The sequence below is a fragment of the Felis catus genome, chromosome B4 (assembly GCF_018350175.1).
Source record: "Felis catus isolate Fca126 chromosome B4, F.catus_Fca126_mat1.0, whole genome shotgun sequence".
NCBI classification, from domain to species: domain Eukaryota; kingdom Metazoa; phylum Chordata; class Mammalia; order Carnivora; family Felidae; genus Felis; species Felis catus.
The window spans coordinates 36,933,247-36,945,402 of record NC_058374.1 but is presented as its reverse complement, the minus strand read 5'-3'; the positions used below and the strand labels follow the sequence as shown (position 1 = coordinate 36,945,402).

Sequence of the window (12,156 nt, the reverse complement as noted above, 5' to 3'; positions counted from 1 at the left end):
GAACGGTGAGATCATGACCTGAGCCAAAGTCGGACACTTAACTGACTGAGCCACCCAAGTACTCCAGTGGACTCTTTTTTAAAGGCCACTGTTAGTAACTAGATTTTTAAAACTGGTTACACCTGAAACAAAAATTATTGTCAGGATTTTAATCTTAGAAGTACAGCTTTTGCTTTGACAAAGCATTTAGCCCAATTTGTGGAAACATTTCTCAAGTTAGTTTTCAGAACTTTCCAGATTATTTCTTAACAACATATATTTACTCCTTTAGTATTTTTTCAAACCTTTTTAAAGAACTGAGTATATTCTATTGTCTGTTAAATAAGGGAAAATGAAACATCTTCACCATGACCTTTTCATTAAATACATTATACATATTCAGAAGGAAAATTGAAGACTTGATAATTAGTTTTTAATTATTGAAATTGCTTTGCATTCCAAAATGCATTGGAGTTATTAGTTGGCATTTGCAACAGGATTCTGAATAAAAGTTTTCTTCTTGGTTCTGAAGGTGATCGTTGACTTCTAACTTTGCTTGTTCCATGTTACTTTGTAAAACCCTGAATTCTTGCCTTAGGAAGGTACCTATGTGTGGATAGCCATTTTCTTAACCTAACTTCATTTTCATGGAAGTATTTCATCTGCAGCATCTATGTGATTCTGTATGCTCTATGTGATTCATACATGTTTGATAAAGCAGTATATAGGAAAAGGGAAGGAAAGTAAGGGTCAAGTGCGAATTTGATCTCAGCATTGGCAGTGGTTATAGTAACATCAGCAGTGGATCTCTGGTGATCCCTTTTTGAGAGATGGGAGAAATTATCTTGGAGAGGTCAATAGTAGTCTAATGCCTTGTTTGCATCACTAGACTCAGAAAAATCTCTTGTCTTATGATGATTTTTGGCCTAATATTCAGAGATGTACAGTAGTACATATAAACCCAAACCTGTTTGAAATTCATGATAATTATTTCTCAACTTATTACTAATATTTTATTTATATAATTAAGCAGAGAAAAACTTTATAAATTGAAGATGAGCTATTAGATATTTGATAATGCTATGTTTAAATTGGAATGTAGGGGTTCCTGGGTGGCTCAGTCAGTTAAGTGTCTGACTCTGGCTCAGGTCATGACCTCCCAGTTCATGAGTTTGAGACCCCGTGTTGGGCTCTGTGCTGACAGCTCAGAGCCTGGAGCCTGCTTCAGATTCTGTGTCTCCCTCTCCCTCTGCCCCTCCCCGGCTCACACTCTGTCTCTGAAAAATAAACATTAAAAAATAAATAATTTGAAATGTAGATAGTGCTTTGGAACTGTAGTGTTCACTGCCACTATATGTGAATCATAGAATTTGAACACTTTTCTTTGTAGGCACATGAGGCAACATTGGAAGCCAGAGCCAGTCCAGAGATGAATGACCGAATACAGCAATTGGAGAGAGAGACTGCCAGGTACAAAGATGAATCTAGCAAGGCCCAGGCAGAAGTTGACCGCCTCTTGGAAATCTTGAAAGAAGTGGAAAATGAGAAGAATGACAAAGATAAGAAGATTGCAGAGTTGGAAAGGTAAGGAAAGGGAAGCTGAATGGTGGACTCTCTATGTTAGAAAGATTAAAGTATGTTTTTAAAACTGTATACTTTTGGGGGTGTACTTTTTCAGTGTATCTGCCTCTTGGAATTTAGGTTCTTGAGTGCTTATGTTATTTTTTTTAATCTGCTTTTTATTATAAGTCATTGTAAATTCATTGCTGCAACATCTAAAAGGTGACATAGGATGGAAATATATTAGGAAGCTCCGGACATCAGCATCATTAATTGGAAAGTGAGGAAGTATTCATTGATTGAGAAATTGAAGTTTTCTACTGGCTAATCAGTAGAGTACAAATAGCTACTTGCTTTTTAATTACTTTATATACATAGTAAAGTAGATGAATTCTTTAAAATGAGCTGTGCTTATAGATCTAGCTAGACAGCTCTTTTATTTCTCCCTCTAATTAGAGTGTTTTATACTAAAGATTATGTATTTGTTTTTTGACCTCTTCTTTTACAGCATGTATTTAATATAAATTTACACGTACATAGAAGCAGTTCTTCTAGTAGAACTTCATTAACCACCCATGTTCTTTTAAATAGTCAGAGATGACAGTGACAGAGTGAAGTCACTAACCTCTGTAGCTTCTTGGAGCTGATTTCTAGGAATATTTTATTTTCATGTTCTTGAAGGTTGGGAAATCTGAGACAACTTTCATAAATTAAGTTTAAAATTTATGGGTGACTGGTAGACTTAATACTCCCCTAGAATTAATTTTTCTCCTATTCTGTACCCATAGAATTTTGAGTTTCAAGAAACCAAAACAATAAAGTTTAATCCTCACAATTTTTCTTCACTATACTGAAAGTGTTAATAACATAGCTGGTTGCATACTCGCTAGATTCCTTTTACTTTGATATTAATTCTATTTGTATTTCTGGTTCTGGATAAGATGAATGGATAGAATTCTTCAGGTCAGAATTAAGAAATTACTAGAGTCTCAAGATGAGATTATGTGCCTTTTTTCATGTTTGCACTGCACTTTCCCCCCCAGGACACACACACATTTACATACTCACATGGATACATGCCTCCCTGTTCTGTGTTGGCCTGAAATCAGCAGCAGTACTGCATAGGTTTTAAAATACAATACTTTTGATGGATTAGTGACTTCCCACTGAATATTTTAGTATTTCAGAAAAGAAATTCCTTGATAAAGTTTCATTTTTCCGTTTGTTTTCTTGTATTAGATATCTACATTGAAATTATTGCTTGTTATTTCAGACAGCTTGCTTGGAGAAACTTTGATTCATTTTTGGATCTAATGCTGATTTTTGGAGATGGGTGTGACTTGAAAGAGAGTAAGAAATAGGATTAAATTTATATTTCAGACTCAAAGCACAACAAATAGCTTTCATTATCCACCGTATTTCTCACATTTTGAGAAACTTGTGAATGATCTGTGCTTTCCACAGAATGTAACTTAAAAGGTTGAAAAGCACTACAGTTTTATCCTCTCGCCAGGTCGCACTGTAATTTTGTTTTAGGATTTGACACAAGGTTTCTTGGCTGCCAAAAAAAGGAAGTTTTTAAAACTCACTTTTTGTTACTGGCTTTATAATTTCTTGTTCAGTAATACAGTTTAAGATTTGAATAATAGTCAAAGAGAGTCAGGATTATATTATTTATGCCTTTTGTTCCCATATTTAGTACTGAGATGCATGTGTGTGGCTGCTGTGTTTCTTACTAACCATTTGCTTCTTGTGTTGCCATTCCACTATTTCCTATATGTGGGTGTCTGTCTCCCCATAATTTATCATTTGAGTTTCTTCACCTTTCTTTTGATTTGTCTTATCATGGTCCTAATCCATTGGGATTTTGGTCTCTGTGTGTTTTTTATGTGTATTCCCTCTTGGCCATGCTGTTTCTCAGAAAGCCAGTCTCCCGCAATTTGTACCTTCCACGCCAGGTTTCTGTCCCTGCACCGTCAGGGGGGTTTGTTTGGGACTTCCTGGGAAAGTGAGTGTTATGTAAGGCTACAGTTCTGTAATAAACTGAATTGCTACTGCTGCTTTTGCTACTGCTGAGGCTTGCTGGGAATTTTGCTTGATCAGAATTAAAGAACAGCCAGTATAGGTCAGTTGAACTGTACCTCTTGGGACATTGTTTTGAGGATAAAGTATGTGTTCTCTGTGGTAAGATTCAGATATTGTTGATTATGATTGTCTTTGTCTTTGTTTCTAGCCCATCTTGTATGTGGTTGTTCCAATGCTGACATGCCCTTTAAGTTGTGGCCCCTTAATGTGATGGTAGTTCCACACATAATTCGGGATATAGAATTCATTTCTAAAGGGTGTTCAGCAACCTTCTAAATGCAAAAAAAAAAAAAAAAGTGGACTGTTATGATCATTGAACTAGAGAAAATTCTTAGTGTTCTTTGCAAATTTCCTAGTATCTATGTAAAAATCTCCAGTGTTAAAAGGTTTAGATTAAATCATAAAGAATTCCTAGGCCTTTTCTTTGTGACCTAGATAAAAATGAATAGTCCCCTACATTGCTCTTGTAGAACAATAGTAGCTCCTGTAGAGGATGATTCAGTGTTGTACCACTGTTGTTCTGTTGACCTACTGCAGTTTTTAAAAGGATTATGTAAGGCCACCCATATGTTTGGACATACAAAATATCTTCCCAATTAAGTGTAAGAGATACTGCTTCTAAATTCATATTCTAAACTGTGGTGTATATAAATTGGGAGTTCAACCAGAGGCAGAACTAGTAGGGTGTGTGTGTGTGTGTGTGTGTGTGTGTGTGTGTGTGTGTATATATATATATATATCTGTATATCTATATAAACAACTCCTTGCAATAAATCTTTTAAATCTCCTTGTATAAATAATATATAGAGAGATATATAATCTCATTTATATATATCTATATATCTATATATATCTACGTATCGTTTATACAAGGAGATTTAAAAGATTTATTGCAAGGAGTTGTTTTGCATGATTGTGTGGGACTTGGCAAAGGAAGTCTGAAATCTGGATGGCAAGGTGACAGGAAGAGAACATCAGCATTAAGATAGAAATCCCATGGCATGGGCAAAAATTCAGCCAAGTCCACAGGTAGAATTTTTTTTCTCTCTTAGGAAAACCTCAGCCCTGTTTTTAGGAGCCTTCCAAAGGATTCAGTTATGCCTATTCATTATCTGGGATAATCTCCTTTGCTTAAATGGATTAGAAGATTGATTGATTCATTGATTATTATTATTTTTAGAAGATGAATTGTAAATTTCATAGCAACATCTAAATTAGTGTTTGGTTAAGTAACTAAGCACTTTAGGCTAGCCAAGTTGACATTTAAAAAAGTTTTCACCTAGTGATTTTGGATAGCCTTTATAGCTCAATTTAAGGGAGAAAAAAACATAATAATTAAAAAGCCCTAGAGCTTTACCTGTCCTTATGTAAGTAGATCAATTTAGATTAGCCTTAGAAACTCTGATTGTAATTGAGAATTTCTTTTCTAAAGTGATTATATTAGAGTTTATATTTAGATTTATAATGGAGAGGCTTATCTTGGCATAATGTTTAAAATATTGAGAGAAGAGTAATTGTGGAGTGATAGAACTCTGATTTAATATCTTTTCAGATTTCTGGTTTACTATCTTTTCAGACTTCTGCAATAACTGTTTAAAAATTTTTTTTAATTAAAGAAATTGTTTTTATTGAGGTCTAGTTGGCATATGACATTATATTAATTTCAGGTATACAACATAATGATTCAATATTTGTGTAGATTGCAAAATAATCACAATAACTGTGCTTAACATCTGCAAAAAGTCAGAGTTTTTTTTTCATGTAATGAGAACTTTTAGGATCTATTCTCTTAGCAGCTTTCAAATACACCCTACAGTATTGTTAACTATACTCATGTACATGACATCCCCAGAAAGTTTATACCTTTTGACAATCTTCACCCATCCTCAACCCATAACTCTGGCAACCACTTAATCTGTTCTCTTTATCTATGAATTAGTTTTTCTTTGTGTGTGTATATATTTTAATTGAAGTAGAGTTGACATACAATATTATATTAGTTTCAGGTAGACAACATAATGATTTGATGTTTATATATACATTATGAAATGCTCACCACAATAAGTGTAGTTACTGTCACCAAAGTTATCATAATATTACTGACTATATTCTCTATGCTGTGATTTTCATCCCCATGACTTCTTTTATGCTGGAAGTTTGTACCTCTTTTTCACTTTTACCTATTTCTCCCATTCCTCCTCCCCCCATCCCTGCCCCTGCTTCTAACAACCACCAGTCTGTTCTCTTATTTATGTGTCTGTTTCTTTTTTTGTTTGTTGTGTTTTTGGTATTTGTTTTGTTTTTTTTTTTGTTATGGTATTTGTCTTTTTCTATTTGACTTATTTCACTTAGCATAGTACTGTCTAGGTCTATCCAGTTGTCCCAGATGGCAAGATTTCATTCTTTTTTATGAATGAGTGATATTCCATTATAAATATATATACAAGTCATATTCATCCATCTATTGATGGACACTTAGGTTGTTCCCATATTGTGGCTACTGTAAATAATGCATCATCAAACATAGGGGTGCATATATCTTTCTGAATTTTTTTTTGTTTTTTTTTGCTTTCTTTGGGTGAATACCCAGAAATAGATATCTTATGGTATTTCTATTTTTAATTTTTTTGAGCAACCTTCATACTGTTTTCCTTGGTGGCTGCACCAGTTTGCTTTCCCACCAGTAGTGCACTAGGGTTCTCTTTTCTCCATGTCTTCACCAACACTTGTTATATCTTGTCTTTCTTGATACTAGCCATTATGACTGATGGGAGGTTATATCTCACTGTGGTTTTGATTTGCATTTCCTGGACGATTCATGGTATTAAGCATCTTTTGTCAGTTGGCCGTCTTTGTGTCTTCTTTGGAAACATGTCTATTCCATCCTCTGCCCATTTTCTAATCATTTTTTTTTAACGTTTATTTATTTTTGAGAGACAGAGCACAAGCGGGGGAGGGGCAGACAGAGAGAGGGAGACACAGAATCCGAAGCATTTTCCAGGCTCTGAGCTGTTAGCACAGAGCCCAACGCGGGGCTCAAACTCACCAACTGCGAGATCATGACCTGAGCCGAAGTCGGAGGCTTAACTGACTGAGCCACCCAGGTGCCCCTTTAATCATTTTGTTGTTGTTGTTGAGTTGTATGAATTTTTTATATGTTTTGGATAGTAACCCCTTATCAGATATATCTTTTGCATGTATCTTCTCCTATTCAGTAGGTTGCCTTTCATTTTGTTGATGGTTTCCTTTGCTGTGTAAAGCTGTTTGATTTGATATAGTCCCAATAATTTATTTTTGTTTTTGTTTTCCTTACTTGAGGAGAAATATCCAGAAAAAAAAATACTGCTAAAACTGATGTCAGAATACTTTATGGTTTATATTTTCTTTTAGGAATTTTATGGTTTCAGGTCAGACCATTTTTAATCCATTTTGAGGTTTTTTTTTTTTTTAATATGGCGAAAGAAAGTGGTTTTACTCTTTTTTGTATAGCTCTTTAGTGTTCTCAACATCATTTACTGAAGAGACTGTCTTTTCCCTATTTGTATTCTTGCCTCCTTTGTTGTAGATTGTACAAGTGTGGGTTTATTTCACAGATCTTTATCTTGTTTCATTGACCTGTGTGTCTGTTTTTGTTTCTGTGCCATACTGGTTTGATTAGCTTTGAAGTAGAGTTTAAAATCTGGGATTGTGATACCTCTCTTTGTATTTCTTTTTCAAGATTGCTTTTACTATTGAGGGTCTTTTGTGGCTTCTTACAAAATTTAGGATTATTCTAGTTTTGTGCAAAATATATTGGTATTTTGATAGGGATTGCATTGAATATAGATTGCTTTGGATAGCATGGACATTTTAATAATATTCTTTCAGCCGTGAACATATTATATCTTTTCATTTGTTTCTGCCATCTTCAGTTCAGTAATATTCCTGAACTCACTTTAGGAGTATTTCTGAAACTAGACTTATGTTTTGTGAGAGAGTATATTTTCATAAATTTTAAGCTATTTTGGGGTTTTACTCTGGGTGGCTCAGTTGGCTAAGCATCCAACTCTTCTTGATCTCAGCTCAGGTCATGATCTCATGGTTCATGAGTTCGAGCCCTGTGTCAGGCTCTGAGCTAACAGCTTTGGATTCTGTCTCTCCCTCTCTCTGCCCCTTCCTTGTTTACATACTCTCTCTCGAAATAAACTTAAAAAAATTAGAAAAAGTTTAAGCTATTTTGAAACAAGATTTTCTGTAATTTAACACCCAAAGATTTCAAACTGTTACAGTTATTTACAAACTTATTTCCTCCTCTTTTTCTTTAAAAAATGTTTCTATAGTAGAAGCAACCATTTTGAAAAGATTTAAAGTTTTGAGAAGTTAAACAAGCATCGGAAGTGTTAAGACAGACACAGGTTAGGGACCTTGACCAAGGTTGAGCTGTCTTTCTCTACCTAATACTTTATGAATCAAAAATTAACTTCCTCACTCTTTTACTTAGTGCCTCAAATCAGGGGTGATTAAATTGTTATGACAATTTTGGTTCTTTTAAATAAGGCAGTACTTCAAGGATACCAGTTAAAGCAGTTACAAATTATTCTACTATGCTGATGTCTTCAGATATGTGCACACAGCTCTCAGTCCTTTGTTACCTTTGTTTTAGTCCTCTCTTTCTTTGTCTCTTCTCTTCCTTCATCCCCACCTGAATGCCTGGAACAGACCTTGTCCCTTCACTTTTGGAAAGGGCATTATACAAGAGATTTTTGCCCTCAATCAGACAACTACTTTAAAGAGTGATAGATTTTGACCTTAAACAAATTTTTTTAACGTGTCTTTCTTTCTTTCTTTCTTTCTTTCTTTCTTTCTTTCTTTCTTTCTTTCTTTCTTTCTTTCTTTCTTTCGGTTTTAGAAATTGTTTTTTATTTAGCAAAATACTTCTTAAATTGATAATCTCAAATTAGAGAGACTATATTTAGCCACTTTCAAAATTATGTATACAAACTTTTATTTCTGTCTGCTTAATTTGGTTTTACTAAATGCTCACTCTAACAAAATTATGTGGAGAATAAAACAAACAATGTCTGAGAGCAATTTAGTGTGAGTCTGTAACTTTGGTGGCATGTTCTTTGGGAATTTCTCTTTTTTTTAAATTTAATTAATTTTTTAAATTTACATCCAAGTTAGCATATAGTGCAACAATGATTTCAGGAGTAGATTCCTTAATGCTCCATACCCATTTAGCCCATCCCCCCTCCCACAACCCCTCCAGTAACCCTCTGTTTATTCTCCGTGTTTAAGAGTCTCTTATGTTTTGTCTCCCTCCCTGTTTTTCTATTATTTTTGCATCCCTTCCCTTATGTTCATCTGTTTTGTATCTGAAAGTCTTCACATGAGTGAAGTTGTATATTTGTCCCTCTCTGACTAATTTCACTTATCATAATGCCCTCTAGTTCCATCCACGTAGTTGCAAATGGCAAGGTTTCATTCTTTTTGAATGCCGAGTAATACTCCATTGTGTGTGTGTGTGTGTGTGTGTGTGTGTGTGTGTGTGTGTGTAAATTTATCCATTTATCCATCAATGGACATTTGAGCTCTTTCCATACTTTGGCTATAGTTGATAGTGCTGCTATAAACATTGGGGTGCGTGTGTCCCTTTGAAACAACACACCTGTATCCCGTGGATAAATCCCTAGTAGTGCAATTGCTGGGTCGTAGGGTAGTTCTATTTTTAATTTTTTGAGGAACCTTCATACTGTTTTCCAGAGTGGCTGCACCAGTGTGCATTCCCAACAACAGTGCAAAGGAGATCCTGTCTCTGTGCATCCTCCCCATCATCTATTATTGCCTGAGTTGTTCATGTTAGCCATTCTGACAGGTGTGAGGTGGTATCTCATTGTGGTTTTGATTTGTATTTCTGTGATGTTGAGCATTTTTTCATGTGTCAGTTGGCCATCTGGACACTTCTTTGGAGAAGTGTCTATGCATATCTTTTGCCCATTTCTTCACTGGATTATTTGATTTTTGGGTGTTGAGTTTGATAAATTCTCTATAGATTTTGGATACTAACCTTTTATCTGATATGTCATGTGCAGATATCTTCTCCCATTCTGCTGGTTGCCTTTTAGTTTTGCCAATTGTTTCCTTCATTGTGCAGAAGATTTTTATTTTGATGAGGTCCCTGTAGTTCATTTTTGATTTTGTTTCCTTTGCCTCCAGAGACGTGTTGAGTAAGAAGTTGCTGTGGCCAAGATCAAAGAGATTTTTGCCTGCTTTCTCCATGAGGATTTTGATGGCTTCCTGTCTTGCATTTAGGTCTTTCATCCATTTTGAGTTTGTTTTTGTGAATGGTGTAAGAAAGTGGTCCAGGTTCATTTTTCTGCATGTCGCTGTCCAGTTTTCCCAGCACCACTTGCTGAAGAGACTGTCTTTATCCCATTGGATATTCCTTCCTTCTTTGTCAAAGATTAGTAGGTCATATGTTTGTGGGTCCGTTTCTGGGTTTTCTATTCTGTTCCATTGATATGAGTGTCTGTTTTTGTGCCAGTACCATACTGTCTTGATGATTACAGCTTTGTAATACAGCTTGAAGTCTGGGATTGTGATGTCTCTTGCTTTGGTTTTCTTTTTCAAGATTGCTTTGGCTCTTCGGGGCCTTTTCTGGTTCCATACAAATTTTAGGATTGTTTATTCTAGCTCTGTGAAGAATGCTGGTGTTTTTTTTTGATAGGTCTTTCATATATGGCTTTTATGATCTTGAGGTATGTTCCTTCTATCCCTACTTTCTTGAGTGTTTTTATCAAGAAAGGATGCTGTGGGGCGCCTGGGTGGCGCAGTCAGTTAAGCGTCCAACTTCAGCCAGGTCACGATCTTGCGGTCCGGGAGTTCGAGCCCCGCATCGGGCTCTGGGCTGATGATAGCTCAGAGCCTGGAGCCTGTTTCCGATTCTGTGCCTCCCTCTCTCTCTGCCCCTCCCCCGTTCATGCTCTGTCTCTCTCTGTCCCAAAAATAAATAAACGTTGAAAAAAAAAATTTAATAAAAAAAAAAAAAAAAGAAAGGATGCTGTAATTTGTCAAATGCTTTCTCTGCATCCGTTGAGAGGATCACGTGGTTCTTGTCCTTTCTTTATTGATGTGATGCATCACATTGATTGTTTTGCGGATATTGAACCAGCCCTGCATCCTAGGTATAAATCCCACTTGGTCTTGGTGAATAATTTTTTTAATGTATTTTTGGAGCTGGTTGACTAATATCTTGTTGAGGATTTTTGCATCCATGTTCATCAGGAAAATTGGTCTATAGTTGTCCTTTTTAGTGGGGTCCTGTCTGGTTTTGGAATCAAGGTAATGCTGGCTTCATAGAAAGAGTTTGGAAGTTTTCCTTCCATTTCTATTTTTTGGAACAGCTTGAAGAGAATAGGTGTTAACTCTTCTTTAAATATTTGGTAGAATCCCCCTGGAAAACCATCTGGCTGTGGACTCTTGGTTTTTGGGAGATTTTTGATTACTAATTTGATTTCTTTCCTGGTTACGGGTCTGTTCAAATTTTCTATTTCTCCCTGTTTCAATTTTGGTAGTTTTTGTTTCTAAGAATTTGTCCATTTCTTCCAGATTGCCCATTTTATTGGCATATAATTGCTCATAATATTCTCTTATTACTGTTTGTATTTCTGTTGCTTGTGATCTCTCCTCTTTCATTCTTGATTTTATTTATTTGGGTCCTTTCCTTTTTTTTTTTTTTTTTTTTTGGATCAGAGTGGCTAGTGGTTTATCAATTTTTGTTAATTCTTTCAAAGAACCAGCTTCTGATTTCATTGATCTTTTCTATTTTTTTTTTTTTTTTTTTTTTTTTTAGTTTTGATAGCATTGATTTCTGCTCTAATCTTTATTATTTCCCAGATTGTGCTGCTTTTGGGTTTTATTTGCTATTTTTCTAGCTCTTTAAGGTGTAAGGTTAGGTTGTGTATCCGAGACCTTTCTTCCTTCTTTAGGAAGGCCTGGATTGCTATATACTTCCTTCTTATGACTGCCTTTGCTGTGTCCCAGAGGTTTTGGGCTGTGGTGTTATCATTTTCATTGACTTCCATGTACTTTTTAATTTCCTCTTTAACTTCTTGGTCAGCCCATTCATTCTTTAGTACGATGTTCTTTAGCCTCCAAGTATTTGTTATCTTTCCAAATTTTTTCTTGTGGTTGATTTCAAATTTCACAGCATTGTGGTCTGAAAATATGCATGGTGTTGTCTTGATCTTTTTGTACTTGTTGAATGCTGATTTGTGTCCCAGTATGTGATCTATTCTGGAGAATATTTCATGTTCACTGGAGAAGAATGCTGCTTTAGGATGAAATGTTCTGAATATATCTGTTAAGTCCATCTGTTCCAGTGTGTCATTCAAAGCCATTGTTTCCCTGTGGATTTTCTGTTTAGATGATCTGTTCATTGCTGTAAGTTCCCTACTATTATGGTATTATCAATGAGTTTCTTTATGTTTGTGATTAACTGGTTTATATATTTGGGTGCCTCCACATTTGCAGCACAAATGTTTATAATGGTTA

General features: G+C 35.3%; 1 protein-coding gene across 13 annotated transcripts in view; it reads left to right on the top strand.

Annotated features, from left to right (window-relative positions):
• Window positions 1-12,156, top strand: part of ERC1 (ELKS/RAB6-interacting/CAST family member 1) — a 515,425-nt gene that overhangs the window by 188,368 nt on the left and 314,901 nt on the right. For all 13 annotated transcript variants that reach the window (XM_023256613.2, XM_023256607.2, XM_023256611.2 and 10 more), the window contains one exon: window positions 1,370-1,563. In XM_023256613.2, the coding sequence (XP_023112381.1) occupies window positions 1,370-1,563 (194 nt within the window). The remainder of the gene's footprint in view (window positions 1-1,369; window positions 1,564-12,156) is intronic.